General features: G+C 41.5%; 1 protein-coding gene across 1 annotated transcript in view; it reads right to left on the bottom strand.

Moving 5' to 3' along the window:
* Nucleotides 1–1,037: 1,037 nt before the first annotated feature.
* GABRP (gamma-aminobutyric acid type A receptor subunit pi) overlaps nucleotides 1,038–16,531 on the bottom strand; it is a 170,034-nt gene continuing 154,540 nt past the window's right edge. Inside the window, exon 10 of the mRNA XM_073596083.1 lies at nucleotides 1,038–4,620. Coding sequence (XP_073452184.1) covers nucleotides 4,351–4,620 — 270 coding nt within the window. The 3' untranslated portion in view covers nucleotides 1,038–4,350. The remainder of the gene's footprint in view (nucleotides 4,621–16,531) is intronic.

Raw genomic sequence — 16,531 nt, forward strand, 5'->3', positions numbered from 1 at the left:
CTGCTCTATGTCGGCTGATCACACCTTTCAGTAAATAAGATATCATTGCAAGTATGTAAAATGAGTCTACTATTTATACTATGGTTGCCAATTACAGATCAACACAAGCAGATAGGACAAGGTGCTCTACGTTTGCAAATGCAGGAAAAAGATAAGTAAAATTTAGCTAGTTACCTCACCAACAACATTTACTAAACTTAATTTTTTTCTGCTGGGGAAAGAAACTACCTGTATAAGCCCCACAATGCTCCCATGTCATGACATTGGGCCAATAAGAGACATGAGAAGGAGAGTAAGTCACATGTTCAACCATAACATGAAATAGTAAATCCTGTCAACCTATACAGAGCCAGCATTGTCAAGAAAAAATGAATACATCCTACTGGGAAGGGGGAAAAAAGTGGCCATTTTCTTTGATGTTGCATTGGCCAAAGAAAGGACTACTTAATGCTTCAGGGCTTTCACATTTAAAGCGACTAGATGCAAATGGACTGAATGGTAATCAGCAGTGTTGGAAAAGTCCAATTGTCCTGTACAGAACTGATACACCAAACAAGTCAGCGAAGCAAACAAAGCTTTTACACTGTACCCTATTTTGTCACTTTGACAATTTCTGGCAGTAGGGAAAACACACACTGTCAGTTGGTGGTAGTGTGCCTTGAAGACAAGTGCCGAGCACACAAGCCATAATGGTATTGAACAAAGCACAATAACCTACTCTATAGTTATTAGCAACCAGTCAAAAATCAGGTAATATCCCCATGTAATCATGTAAACTGAGAACCAATTCATTGCTATAGTTTACACATGTTAATATAGTCATAGTTCCTTGCACTTTGTTCAATTAATGAAAAGTAAATTAATGAGTGAGGCTGCAGTAGCAGATGGTTCAGCATAACCATGGGGCAATTCGAATTTTCACAAAAAAAACAACAATCACAGCCCCTATTTTAAGTACAGGTTTACTTTAATTCTGTCATTTCTTTGGGAACTAGGGAAAATAGAATTCAGAGACTTATACTATCAGGTTTCAGGTATGTGACTTCAACTTGCCCCAAATCCCATATGTCTTTTTTTTTTACTTTTATATCCTTCTTGTTAAAAGGGAACATTCGAATTGTTTGTTGTGGAGCAGGAAGGGTAACACCAGTGTGTCTTACGTACAAATACTGCTTAATATTGCTGTTTGTTTGCTCTGTTGTCTGTCAGTGAGGAGAACATTTTAGCAAGGTCACACCAATAGCCATTTTACATGTTTTTTTTTTTCTAGAAATGATAGACACAAAGCTTCATAAAATATACCATTACTTCCACAAAAGTATGCCATTTGCCTTCTTAGACTGTCTGGGAAGACCATAGAGCAGCCTTAATCAACCTTTTTTAATATGGACAAACCAATGAAATAACTTTTTCAAACTTTTTATCAATGAGGGACCTTTGAAATAACTTTGCTCAGGAACCCCTTTTAAAATCTATGTTAATACTATATTTACAGCTCACAGTACAATACTGTTATGGTCACTGTGAAGAATGGTCCTTACATTTGTAGTCATGGGAAAGAACTCCCTTCTTACAGATTAAAAGATCATTGTGGTCAGTGGTTACCCATCTGAGAGGCAGAAGTTTCTCATTGCTCAAGGAACACAGCATCCTCTGGAAGAACCCTAATTGAGAAAGACTGCCTTAGAAAGTCCATCAGCTGATACCTATATTTATAGTGGCTTTCAGCCATTTTGGTGAGAAAATCCAGAGTAAAATGGATCTACAACACACTGAATGCTTTACCATAGGTGCCTGGGGCTGCTGGTACGGTTTTAGGCTGCAGGTGGGGGCAGTATTAAAAGACCTTGTACTGTAGAAGAACAATAGTCTACTGGAAGCTGTCAATGTTAACCTTGTTTCTATATATTTACTGGGTATCAAGGTGTTCCATTGGCTTCAGTACATTCTACTGTATATCATTGATTTGGAATGCATACGAGGATCAGGAGTTCTGACTTGTCATGCTTTTTCAAGGTCTCAAAGTATTGAAGCCAGTGCATCCAGGCACCTGGTATTCTTAGAACAAAGTCATCAATGGCAGCTTTATGTATTTCATTTATTAGAGATTTCTATTAAGATAAATATATGGTAAATATATGGTAACAGGCTTTCTTGGAAAAAAAGGAAGACTAATAGGCTGAAAAAATTTACCAATCCAAAAGAAACTACTGCTATAGGCAGCATTTTGTGATGTGATTTTATTTGAAGGGGGCTTGAGGGCTGATGCTGATTGGCCATCTCATTCTGGCCATTGCTCTCTTATGCTTCTTCAGCCAAGATCACATAATTGAGCCAGCATCTGGTTCAGCATTTGATAATGTAAGGAGCCACCAAGGAGCCTGAAATAGCAGTTTCTATAGGAAGGGTAAATGCTGTTTTTCAGGCTTTCTATTACATTTTCTATATTTCTCCCAGAAAAACAGCAAACATTAATAGTGTTCATTTCTTTTGTAATGTTGTGTTAGCTGTACTTGAATCAACAGTGTTACAATTTGTGTTGTCACTGTGTCTTTGCTATAGAGTAAACAATGATATGAAAGTAGCTGCATGAATGTCAATATCAAGGCAACTAGCATTTGGCATAACCAGTTAGTTCTAATCAGGAAAATTCCTAAAGGGATGCTTAGGGTAAATGAACTGTATACTGACTTCATAAAAACATTTGTACCTTTCTTGGACTCACGTCCTAAATGTTGCACAGATCCCGATTGTGCATATAATGTTGTAAGAAGCATCACTGAAAAGTTGTGTCCTTCCCTGCTATTTAGCCTTAGAAAACTAGGGTGGACCATGCACAGAAGAAAGATAAACATTTTATAAAAATGTGTTTAGAAATACATTTTATTCTTTACCTTCAAATAGAGACTTCTGTGAATCTGAGATTAAAATAATGAAATCAAAATCTTCATTAGTATTGTGTTGTGCCTACTCCTGGGTATTATTGCTGACATACATGGCACTGCTGATGTTGTCTACTAGTTAATGGGGGCCCAGGGGCATCACAGATCCTGGAATCTAATTAGCTGCCTTCCACTGCCTTACACAAAAGTTATCATTTAAAAGAAAACTATACTGAATTTTGGTCTGTTTTCACTATCTACTGTGTATACAAACTGTGTTTAATAAATAAACATTTAATGAATGACAAGGGATTCTCAGAGTACTGTGGGATAGCTAAATAGGCACCCCAGCAGTAGCTGCCTCCTGTCGTTTCATGATTGAAACTCTGAATTGAGCCATTCAATAAGAGATGAGTCAATGTTGAAGAGTCACAAGCATCTGTGTCAAAATAACAGGCTTTACAGCAAAATGAGAGCCTAGGTAAATGTGAAAACAAGCCCTAAGCACCACCTGCTTACTTAAAAGCAGAATGCAAAAAATAAAGTGCAATAATCTATATTTACTGAACTTATAAAATATATATATACTGTATATATATTTTAAACATATATTTATTTATCCCTGACTATAATAAATAAAGAAAGAATTTATATACAAAATCATTATACATTCCCTTAAAAAAAAAAAGCAGACCAGATGGACCACTTAGTACTGGCAGTGTGAAATCGTCCTTTCACACAGGCGGAGTCCATTCTGATCTAAAGGGGATCTATGTACAGATTCCCTGCTGAAACACAGCAGAACGGAATGAATGAACAGAGTTCAAAATGGAGCTTGATGGACCCATGTTAGGTCTATGGGCAGGCAGATGTAAAAGAATGCATATTTATTTATATCCTTTTACCTCCGATCTGTCATGTTTAGATGCTAAAAAATGGAAAAGGTTGCAATCCTTTTCCATGGATTTTTTTTTTTTTTTTCTTTATTTGGACCTAGATAGACTCGGAGCTAATCCGATGTACATAGACTAACATAGACTGTCCATTGACTAACACTAAACTTATGTTCAGATCTGCCTGGAAAACGTACAGGTGGGCTTGATCGGAACAGCCATGTGAAAGGGGCCTAATGTGGTTATTTCTAATAATAATCTGGTAATCCCTTAGGTCTACATTTTTGCTTGCCAATGATTACAAAACCCTAAAAATAACAAGCCCTCTGCACAGGGTGACAGGATCAGAGAAGGGTACAAAGTCATGCCAAAACAAAAGAATGACCTGGCGTGTCAAGGATTTCTCAATGACATTGAATGTTCAGAGCTTGGCAACTTAGTGGACACTTTATGAGTAAAACCATCACAGATCTTACCTGCTTCAAGTTCACATAGCTTCAGGATGCTTTGGGGCCCTGGCACAATTGCTGCACTTCAATAATGCCATCCCCATTGATTTGAATCAGACATACATTTTAGAAATACAGATAGTACACCCAGTAAAAAACATTTACTATTACAAAGCTCAGAGGAAAGGAGAGTCTGGAATAATTGTCTATCTGATGTGGGTTTTCAACTTGGAAACAATAGAAAATACACAGGATTCTCTTCAAAGTGGACATGGCGAGGTGGCTGCCTTTGCTCCTCTTTTTTCTGTTGCTGTCAACTTCGGTTTGGGCATTTTCTCTGCCAGAAACTGCTGCAATGGTTCCATTCATATCTATCTCCTCTTCTTCTGGATCATTCTGTAAAAAATATAATCAGATGGTATTAAACGTCACTTGACCTAGGCCTACAAGGTCATGGGAAGTAAATAAAAATGGTAGTTTGGGATAAGGGTTGTGAGTGGCAGGTAGTGAACAGCACAAAAGTCACTTAGGAATTAAAGAAAGCCAGTAGTTTGCTCATGTAGCACACAGCAACAAATTTGTGTTAGTGTCCCCTTCACAGCAGCAAATTTTCTTTGCTCTTTCACTGATAATTTCTGGTGCCAGTGAAGTGAAGAAAATATGCAATACTTCTAAACATGGATAAGCATTTGACTCATTCCTCTTCTTCTCATGTACCACCACTGGTGTGTGCTGGTTGGCTCAGAGCTGTCACATGGGACATGAGAAGAGCACTGTGTAACCTCAGTCCTTTCCTTACTCTTGCCACCTGAACAGAGTGGTGGGGAACAAAGTTAGGGTGAGGCTGTTCTGTTTGGGGGGAGGCATTAAAGCCCAACTATTGCTTTCTCTGGCATGGGCAATACACAGATTTGTCTTAAACATTACATGTACCTTCCACAACACTTCACAGCTTTATTTATTTCAAAAAGTCTAACTATTTTGCACTTTTTTACTCTGTCTCTAATAGATAATAAAATCATAATAAAAAAAAAATAAAAATCTTCACTTTCAGTTGTAAGTCAGATTTTTTTTTTTTTTTTAAGATGAATTCTGGGTATGATCTTTATGGCATACTTACATTGGTCATTCTTGGACCAATGTAAGTATACATATCCCATACTTGAGGGGCCTCTGGGGAAGCTGGTAATCATTGTAGTAGACACTGTAGTAACCACGATATTCCAGCTCCTGTGCCGAGCAGCTTCTCCCCTGCACACTGATCACTGATGGTCACTTGCTCAGCACTGCCGCCGTACACAGAACACCTTGTATTTTTGTTCAAATAATATAAGCAATTCTCTGATTGGACAAGGTTACCGTTCAAGGAATGAAATAAATGATTCTGCACTATGAACTAAAGAGAGGCCCGGAGTATTACCAAAGGCAATCAACGGAGGGCCGGCATGACAGGGGTTAATGGGGGCTTGGTTACAGGGAGTTAAGTGAAGGAGGAGTGTTAAGGAAGCAGGGCTGTTCAGTGGTTTATGGGGTGGAGCTAGGGGGAGGAAGTGAGCCGGAAAAGGAAGTAGAGGTCACAGTCACAAGGGAGAGGGGGTGAGCAAGTTCCCACTCGCCCGCCCTACAATTTTGGTGGGCAATGTGTGTTAGTTTTGGGGGGTCTTGAGTGACTAAGGGGGTTGGTTGTGGTACTTGGTGGGGTGCAAGGTCCTTTTAGGTCATATGGGCACATCAAAAAGTATTGTGTAGAGACCCATCTGAGGTACGGCTCCCAGTTCGTATATGGGTACCTGCAAGTTGTCTCTGAGTCAGTGGTTTCACGACTGGAGGCCTGGGAAGTGACTAGCAGGTACAGTTCTGGCTTTATGCCTATTGGGACCTTGTGCTCCATTTTAGTGAATAAACTGGATGTTATGTTTTAAAAGGTTATTATGTTAATTAATATGGTAATTATTTGATATTTATATTTGGTTAATAAAACAGCTGCTATGGCCAATTTATTCCATTTCAGTGTTGTGTGATCATTAGATGGAAGGGTGGGGTTATTGGTATAGCAGGTAACAAGCCATAGTTAATACCATAGTCATGAACATATGCTAATAGCTGCTGCTATACCAACCACCAAAAGTTCAGAGCCAGGAAAGCACAGACAACCCTGCACAGAAAATGTCCAGGATCCAGCTCCCTGCACAATGTGGGATAGCCTTCATTACAGCATACTGGGCGAAGGAGATTAAGGAGGTTGCCGCAAGGACCCCTTTTTACAGTCAATTGATACCCTTTGATGGGTAGTGGCATCTGGTGAGTGCAGTACAAGAAGGGGGCACGAGTGTGACACGTGCTACGCGAAGATATTGCCTGATTGCATGCACTTCCTTTACAGCACTTTTTTCACGTTAATTTACCACTGGATTTTTCTGTTAAGAATTTATGGACTTTATTTGCATCAATGGATTTTTTATGAGTTATCATATTTATCTAGTTTTTTCTAAGAGTCAATATATTCACCTTGTTTAAATTACATATATATTTTAAGAGTCAATATATTCACCTTGTTTAAATTACACACACACATATATATACATATATATATACCATACTTTGGGTGGGTTACTGCCTTTTCTTTGTCCTTGCTGTTAAACTGGAATAGTGTCAAGGTGGACTCCCTGTTCTCCACCGATATCCATTAACATAAACGAAGGGACACGTTCTCCAATGCGAATATGTTTACTGAATCTTCAAGTCATCAAAATCGTCATATACATCAATTGCAGCTACTGTATACAGTTGCGAGCATCCCTGCTCTTCCTCAGGCTGTATGGCTTTGTGTGAACATTCTATAAGTGATTCCCTCTTTTATTCAAAACCTCTAGTACAAGTGGGTGTTACCCCACAGGTGTGTCCCATGCTTCCAAAATGAAAGGCCCTGGGAGAAAAACATTAACCCCATGTCAGTTCCAATTTGTTTCCTACCTAGGCAAATAAATGCCTGCACAAGCCAAATAGATTGAGAAAGAGATAAAACAAATCTTTCAACTCATAGTGTCACAATCAAAACATCAATAATTCCATATAAGCATATTTTCATTCGTCATCAAGAAAAAGGTATCTTGAATGAAAAAAATCGCATACAGGTGCGATAGACATGTAGTCCACAGATTCCAATCAGGACTTCATTGGATTTTCATCCTTTTGATCAATTCCCACCTATTCCCATGTGTCAAGATGAGACTATCTAAAAATAGAAAATGTAAAAAAGTCGCTAACTGGATCGTCATAAAAATAGATGCGACTATCTGAAAATAGAAAATGTTAAAAAGTCACTAACTAGATCGTGATAAAAATAGGTACAAATCATAATCCCTATTCATCCCATCTGGATAGAGGGATCGTAACCTGTTGATCCACCAAACCTCTCGCTGCTTAAGTCTCAGTATTCTGTCACCCCCTCTTCTGTCTCGGGGAACCTCCTCAAGCACCATAAATCTTAGATCTGAGTCCTGATGTCCTTTCTCCAAAAAATGTCTTGATACTGGCAACCCTGGTTGTTTCAATCTAATGGTGCTGCGATGCTGTGCGATTTGGTCTTTAATCTTTTGAGTGGTTTCACCAACATACAGCAATTTGCATGGGCAGGTCAGAATATAGATCACATAGGAGGATTAGCATGTAAAAAATCCTTTGATCACAACCTTATCTCCATTTTCAGGATGGACATACTGGTCACCTTTAAGTAAAAGATTACATTGAATGCAACTCAAGCAGGGAAAGCACCCTTTCCTTTTCTTACCCAGAAATGTCATTTTAGATATGTTTTCCCTTGGTCTATATTGTGATCTCACCAATGCGTCTCGCAATGTTTTATTCCTTCTAAAGGCTTTAAATGGTGTTTGTTGAAAGACCACAATCTGTGGATAGGAGCGTTTTAAAAGGGGCCAATGTTTCTTGATGACTCTAAAAACCTGTGAAATTGCATCAAAAACGGTAATCGTCTCGTCTGTGGTCTATGTCTCACTGGAACTATACCCATCTCCTCCTGCTCTATCTTTTTTACTTCTTAAATAATGTAATTGGGATATCCTCGTTCCTAAAACTTAGAACACATTTCCTTCATTCTTAAATTCCTCACGGTTTCATTACTAACTATTCTCCTGACCCGTAATAGTTGCCTCAAGCAAACTATTGTTTGACAGCTTTCATCCCCCCCCTCCCCATGTTTTCCGCTCCATTGTAAGAAGTCAACTATTACGGGTATCCATATCCAGATGGGATGAATAGGGATTATGATTTGTACCTATTTTTATGACGATCCAGTTAGCGACTTTTTTACATTTTTTATTTTTAGATAGTCGCATCTATTTTTATGACAATCCAGTTAGCGACTTTTTACATTTTCTATTTTCAGATAGTCGCATCTTGACACATGGGAATAGGTGGGAATTGATCAGAAGGATGAAAATCCAATGAAGTCCTGATTGGAATCTGTGGACTACATGTCTATCGCACCTGTATGCGATTTTTTCATTCAAGATACCTTTTTCTAGATGATGAATGAAAATATGCTTATATGGAATTATTGATGTTTTGATTGTGACACTATGAATTGAAAGATTTGTTTTTTTTTTTCCTCTTTCTCAATCTATTTGGCTTGTGCAGGCATTTGTTTGCCTAGGTAGGAAACAAATTGGAACTGACATGGGGTTAATGTTTTTCTCCCAGGGCCTTTCATTTTGGAAGCATGGGACACACCTGTGGGGTAACACCCACTTGTACTAGAGGTTTTGAATAAAAGAGGGAATCACTTATAGAATGTTCACACAAAGCCATACAGCCTGAGGAAGAGCAGGGATGCTCGCAACTGTATACAGTAGCTGCAATTGATGTATATGAAGATTTTGATGACTTGAAGATTCAGTAAACATATTCGCATTGGAGAACGTGTACCTTAGTTTATGTTAATATATATATATATATATATATATAATTTTTTTTTTCTTTTAATGCACACTAGCACTTTGTTTGATGGTTCAGTTATATGTGTATTTGCACTTGCACTTAGCACTTTTTTTGAATCAAGGTACTGTTGCCTGTGTAGGTTGCCTATGCCTTTTTTGTTGTTTCTGGGCCTTTTTGCTTTTTACACATTAGAATTTATTTGATATATGAGAGCACAATTCAATTAGCAGCGGTAATTCCTAACCTACCCACACTGCACCTCAAGGTTACCGCTCTTCCTCTCCACTTTGTTCAAACAGGGAACTCCCTTTATTCTTTAAAAAAATACAATTTGTTCTGTGAATGGCAGCAGTGCCAAACAAGCAACCCCCTGATTGCTATTGTGGTAGCAGCCCAAGATGGCTACATTTAGGCTAAGATGGCTGAATTTGGAACAAAATGGTTGCTTCTGATAAATTGTTCTTACTTGTAGAAAGTCCTAAGTAAGATTTTGTACATGTAAGACCCCTTTCACACTGGGGCGGGGGGTGTTAGCGGTAAATTACTGCTGTAATAGCGGCGCTTTTTTGGCCGCTATCGGGCACTTTTAACCCCTGCTAGCAGCTGAATAAAGGGTTAAAAGAGCCCCCAAAGTGCCGCTGCCAAAGCGCTTTGCAGGCACTTCCGCAGCAGTGTCCATTGAATCCAATGGCAGGGGCAGTGGAGGAGCGGTGTATACACCTCTCCCCCACCGCCCGAAAGATGCTGCTTGCAGAACTATTTCTAACGTTCTGCAAGCGCACTGCTCCATTGTGAAAGCACTCAGGCTCTCACACTGGGGCTGCAGGGGAGGCATTTTTTCAGGAGCTTTACAGGCACTATTTTTAGCCCAAAAGTGCCTGAAAAATGCCCCAGTGTGAAAGGGGTCTAAGTTAACTAGTAAACAGTTAAATTCCAAACACTTGCATTTAAACCCCTTACTCCCCTTTTTCTCCTGTGAAGCCAGACAGCACAGCAGCTTGGTATCTGAAAAATTAGGCAGATAGCTGAGAGACTGCAGATGATACTCACTAACAAGCATTTTTAGAGGCTTACACGATGCTTTAGGAATGTCTATGTACCGTATTTATCGGCATATAACACGCACCGGCGTATAACACGCACCTCAATTTAGGAGGGAATTTTAAGGAAAAAAAACTTTTAGGAGGGAAGTTGAAGGGAAAAAAACTTACATTTAAATGCCCATCATTGCAGCCTTCTCAGTGCAGCCTTGCCCCAGTGCAGCCATGTCAGTGCAGCCTTGTCAGTGCAGCCTTGCTAGTGCAGCCATGTCAGTGCAGCCATGTCAGTGCAGCCATGTCAGTGCAGCCTTGTCAGTGCAGCCTTGCTAGTGCAGCCATGTCAGTGCAGCCATGTCAGTGCAGCCTTCCCCAGTGTCCAGTCCAGCCTTGCCCCAGTCCAGCCTTGCCCCAGTGCAGTCTTGCTGAAGCCTCTGAGCTTCAAAATCGCCGACCGCGATTTGAAAATGGCGCCGCCGGCGCCGAAATACACAGAGCCGGTCCCCGGCTCTTCTCGGTGGCTCTCGTTTACTTTCGGTTCCACTCGGACGGTGAGCGGAGCTATCCGAAACTAGCCGAGTATACTCGGCTAGGTTCGGGCGGCGATCGAGTGAAACCGAAAGCCGCCGAGAAGAGCCGAGGACCGGCACTGTGTATTTCGGCGCCGGCGGTGCCATTTTCAAATCGCGGTCAGCGATTTTTTAGTTCTGACAGGTCAGGATCGCAGGGGATCGGCGTATAACACGCACCCGCGATTTTCCCCTGATTTTAAGGGGAAAAAAGTGCGTGTTATACGCCGATAAATACGGTAATTGTTGAAATATAAATATATATGCTGTAACCACCCATAAGGGAACTATTTTCATAATATCACCGGACAGCTAATATTTACTGGACAGCTATTATAGAGGGGATGAAATCAGCTGGCAAGAAACCCATAAACCTTAGTAAGATGGCAGAAAGCCTTCAACAGGCCAATGAAAGCCTAGGACAGTTCTATTAGAGACTATGTAATGGGGCGTACACAGGGTCGGACTTTTTGACCGGACTGGTCTGACGGACGCCGACGGACCAGATCCGGCTGACAATCTGATCATATGTGGGCTTCACCGGACCTTCAGCGGACTTTTCTAGTCTTTCCTACGATATGAAAGCATGAGGCCTCAGGAATGAGGTTAAAAGACCTTTTTTTTTAACAAAGACTTTGTACCTGGGTGAACATCAAGGCCAACATCAGTTCCTGTACATGCCAGACTGTCCTATTCCCTTGCTGGCCAGAGACTTACTTGCTAAACTCAGAGCACATATATACTTCCAAACTGATGGACAGGCTGTCCTACAACTGCCCCATCCCTCTGAGACCCCCATTATGGTCCTTAACATGCCAAAAGAGGAGGAATGGAGAATGTTTACTCTGACAGAAGACCCACTCCCTGCAGGACTGCAACACATCCTGGGAGTATGGGCAGAGGACAACCCACTAGGACTAGCCAGGCAAATCCCACCAGTACTTATTGAGTTAAAACTGGGAGCCACCCCGGTCAGCCTGAAACAGTACCCAGTTCCCCCGCAAAGTATTAGCAGGGATCCAAAAGTGCCTGAACAAATTTCTACACTATGGGATCCTAAAGCCTTGACAGTCATCCTGGAATACTCCCGTACTCCCAGTACAAAAACCCAGAACAACAAACCACAGTCCTGTTCAGGACCTAAGAGCTGTCAATCAGACTGCAGTGACCATCCACCTAGTGGTCCAGAACCCATACAACCTATTGGGACTGATACCTGGGAAAGTCACTCACTTCACAGTCCTAGATCTGAAAGATGCTTTCTTCTGCCTCAGAGTGGCAGAACAATCCCAGTGCATTTTTTGCCTTTCAGTGGGAAGGCCCAGACACCGGGGTTAAGGGACAACTGACATGGACACGATTACCCCAGGGGTTCAAAAACTCCCCCACCCTATTCGTAGCAGCCTTAACCCAAGATCTAAAGTCCTTCAGGTCAGACCCCGAGAGTAGGGTCCTTCTTCAGTACATAGATGACCTTTTGATTGCAGCTAAAAACAGAGGCTAGTGCCTCCAAGCCACAAATGAACTGTTGCAGTTACTGCGGTAGGTAGGGTATAAGTTATCCAGGAAAAAGGCACAAGAGACTGTAAAATACCTGGGGTTCAGAGTATCAAAAGGCCAGAGACAGTTGGGAGAATGCAGGAAAGAAGCTGTTTGCCAGATCCCCACCCCAACCACCAGGTGCCAAGTATGGGAATTCCTAGGAGCTGCAAGATTCTGCCGGATTTGGGTACCAGACTTTGCCACCAGGGCCAGGCCCCTCTATAAATCCACAAAGGGGGGAGAGAGAGACATTTCTATGGGGAGAACAACAAAATCAAGCATTCTAAGACATTAAAACTTCCTTAATGCAGGCCCCTGCCCTCGGCCTACCAGACAGCCAGAAATCCTTTTATTTGTATGTCAGTGAAAATCAGGGGATAGCAGTGGGAGTCCTGACACAGTACTTGGGATCATGGCAACGCCCTGTGGTGTACCTTTAAAACAATTGGACATTGTAGCTCAAGGTTGGTCACCTTGCTTGCGGGCCATTGCAGCAACAGCCCTCCTGGTGGCCGAAGCTGACAAGTTGCCACTGGATCAGGAAACCTGTGTCCCACACCAAGTACAGACACTAATGGATTACAAGAGAAATTACTGGTTCACTAACAGCCGAATGGTCAAATACCAGACCATACTGTGTGAAAATTCTCAAATCCATTTAGAGACTGTTAACATTCTAAACCCAGCCACTTTGCTTCCCACCTCAAAAGAACCCCTAGAACATGACTGCCTCCAGGTAATAGATGAAGTCTATGCAAGCGGGCCACACTTAAAAGAGAGTCCCTTGGGAAAGTCAGATGTTGAGTATTTCACTGATGGCAACAGATTTGTAAAAGCAACAAAAAAAGGAAAAGATAAAAATGGCACTATGGCTCCACCTCTGGTAGTTAATAATTGGGGTATTATTAATAAGATATTAATAATGATTTCTCAAAACGGCTCCCATATACCCTCACCACAGAAAATATCTTCAACAGAAGTCTGGGGTTTGTTCCTCTGAATTTGCAGAGCATACAAAAGAATGGAGGGAACCAAAAGGGATTCTCCAAAGCAATTCTTCAAGAAGGAACAGGCGGATTTGTAAAAGACAGGGGTCCGCTATGCTGGCTACGCAGTGGTTAAACAGGAGACAGTAATAGAGGCAAGAGCCTTACCACAGGGAACTTCTGCCCAAAAAGCCAAACTGATCGCACTAACCAGAGCCTTGCAACTGGCTGCCGGACTAAAACTGAATGTGCATGTAGACTCTAAGTATGCCTTCCTGACTGTCTATGCTCACGGAGCCCTGTATAAGGAAAGAGGACTTACATCTGGAGGGAAGAGCATCAAATATGGGACAGAAATACTGGAACTTTTGGAAGCAGTATGGGCCCCCTCTGAAGTTGCAGTGATCCACTGTAGGGGTCATCAAAAAGGAGACTCCCAAGTGGCTAGGGGAAATAGGAAAGCAGATCAAGCAGCCAGGGATGCAGCATTACAGCAGCCCCCACAACAGATAATGGCCCCCCTGTTCCCAGTGCCACTCTCTGAATGGGATCCGGTCTATACAAAGGTAGAACAAGAATGGATAGAGACTGAACCTGGAAAGTACAGGGAAGACCAGAGGTACCAACTGCAGGATGGGAGAATTGTTATCCTAACTGCTGTAGCATCCGAATTAGTGACAGAATTCCACAAGGGAACACACATGGGCAAAACAGCCATTGAAAGGGCCCTAGAGAGACACTTTTATATTCCTCTGCTACCTACACTGATGCAAGCTGCAGCCAGCAGATGTGTAGAATGTGCCCGAAACAACCCAAGACAAGGGCCTGTATTGGCTCATGTGTTACAAACTGTAGTAGCCTCATCAATGGAAGAATTTTTGGTTGACTTCACTGTCATGCTCCCCTCAGGAGGATATGAATATTTGCTGGTGGCAGTTTGTACTTATTCAGGCTGGGTGGAGGCATGGCCTACACGGACTGAGACTACAAAAGAGGTGGTCAAGTGCCTGATCCAGAAAATTATCCCCAGATATGGAATCCCTTCCACCATAGGTTTAGATAACGGCCCTGCCTTTGCCTCCAGGAATTAGCAATAGCACTCAAGATTACTTGGAAACTACACATCGTATATAGGCCCCAAAGCTCTGGAAAAGTGGAAAGAATGAACCGTACACTAATGGTACAGTTGACCAAACTCTGTCAGGAAACCCAAATGAAGTGGACCTTGATGCTACCCATTGCTTTGCTAAAAATCCAGAGTACTTCAACTAAGAGGAAAAACCTGTCCCCTTTTGAAATACAATATGGTAGGCCCCCACCCATCATAAAAATCATCAAGGGAGATTTATACCAGATGGGGGGGAAGGGGTGAACCGTGAACTGTTGCAGAAACTAAGGGAGAACATGCAGGACATAGGGAAATGGGTTCAGGAGAAACTCCCTATAAATCTGACCAACTCAGCCACACCTTTGCACCAGGAGATGCAGTGTGGGTAAAAGAGTGGAACCTAACCCCTTTAGGGCCTAGATGGAGAGGTCCTTACACTGTTCTGCTATCTACCCCCACAGCCATTAAGGTGGCCGAGGTGTCCCCCTGGATACACCACTCCAAGGCAAAGCGAGCTGCTGACCACACAGACTCCTGGCAGAGTACAGTAGACCCTCAAGAGCCCTTAAAGCTAAAACTGACCAGAGAAATTAGAAAGAACAACTCCAGCCCTGCTCCCAGCACATTCCTGGAAGCTGCTGGGTCAACGCATGGGGGAAGAAAAAGGACACATCTGAGATCTGCTAGCTCTGTACCAGTCACATCCGGAAGCTGACTGGACACACAGCCGAAGCTTGAGGATATTCACCGATATGATGTTTACTAAAAATGTTCTAATAAGGATACTGGTAGCCATAGTAGTGATACTGGCTAGGCCCAAAAGGGGGGGAGGGCAAATCATGTGACCCGTGTATCAAAACCACTAGAGTAAAGCCCATGACCACCAAAATGTTACTATAGCATTCTTATTATCATTGCGCAGGAATAGTAACTGGCACTTGTGTACATAATGAAGATAAATGATGCTTTGTCTCCGCTCAAGTTTTCGCTTTGATAGCATCAAAGGGGGAATGTGGTAGCAGCTCAAGATGGTTACATTTAGGCTAAGATGGCTGAATTTGGAACAAAATGGTTGCTTTTGATAAATTGTTCTTACTTGTAGAACGTTCTAAGTAAGATTTTGTACATGTAAGTGTAACTAGTAAATAGCCAAATTCCAAGCACTTGCATCTAACCTCCCTTCCTCTCTCTTCTCTCCTGTGAAGCCAGAAAGCACAGCGGCTTGGTAGCTGATAAAGGAGGCAGATAGATGAGAGACTGCAGATGATACTCACTAACAAGCTTTTCAGAGGCTTACACGATGCTTTAGGAATGTAATTGTTGAAATATATATATGCTGTAACCGCCCATAAGGGCACACTTAGCATGCTGGTGCTAGTCAGGCTGAGTGTCTTTCGCTAGCAGAATAAAAAGTTTGTTTTCCGGAAAGTCTGTTGTCCGGAGTTATCACTGGTTTCCCAGAATTTATAGAGCTTTCTGCTGCAACACTGTGACCCCAATTTTAAGCTTTCATGGTGGTCCACCAAGTATGGAATATTCATACTTTTATTGATCCAGGTTGGTCCAAGTATGCGATAAAGATTATACCTGGAGTTCAGATTTTGTACCTCAAGGAAGATTTTTTTTTCTTTTTATCAACTTTTCTCTTTAATCTGTAACCGGTATGACTGTACTGCCCTATTTTCCACAAACCATCCATTTGTCTCCTGTATATCACAGCTTATCTCTTTATTGTCCCTTTGTGCACTCTTGACAGTTACGGTTACATTTCAAGACAAAGTCAGACTTATTTTTTTGACAAAGTAGAGGCAATGGACATACAATTTAAAGAATGATAGGTAAACATTTGCTAATGACTGATGTACAATAAGGTGATTTTGGAAAGTGTAAGGTTTGGATAGGTTATGGAAAAAAAAATAATCAAAAGTAGAGTTGTACATGAATGACTGAACATCACTGTTGCTCATTTTACCAAATTCAATTAAAGAAAATGTAACGTCACGCAATGCTTCATCCAGTGTACATCCATGATCCTTGCAAAAAGTTACCACATTCTAGCATGTTAAAAAAGGTCATTTCAACTGGAAATTCATAATTGGTTTAGTATTT

Source organism: Aquarana catesbeiana, linkage group LG08 (assembly GCF_042186555.1).
Source record: "Aquarana catesbeiana isolate 2022-GZ linkage group LG08, ASM4218655v1, whole genome shotgun sequence".
Lineage (NCBI taxonomy): Eukaryota > Metazoa > Chordata > Amphibia > Anura > Ranidae > Aquarana > Aquarana catesbeiana.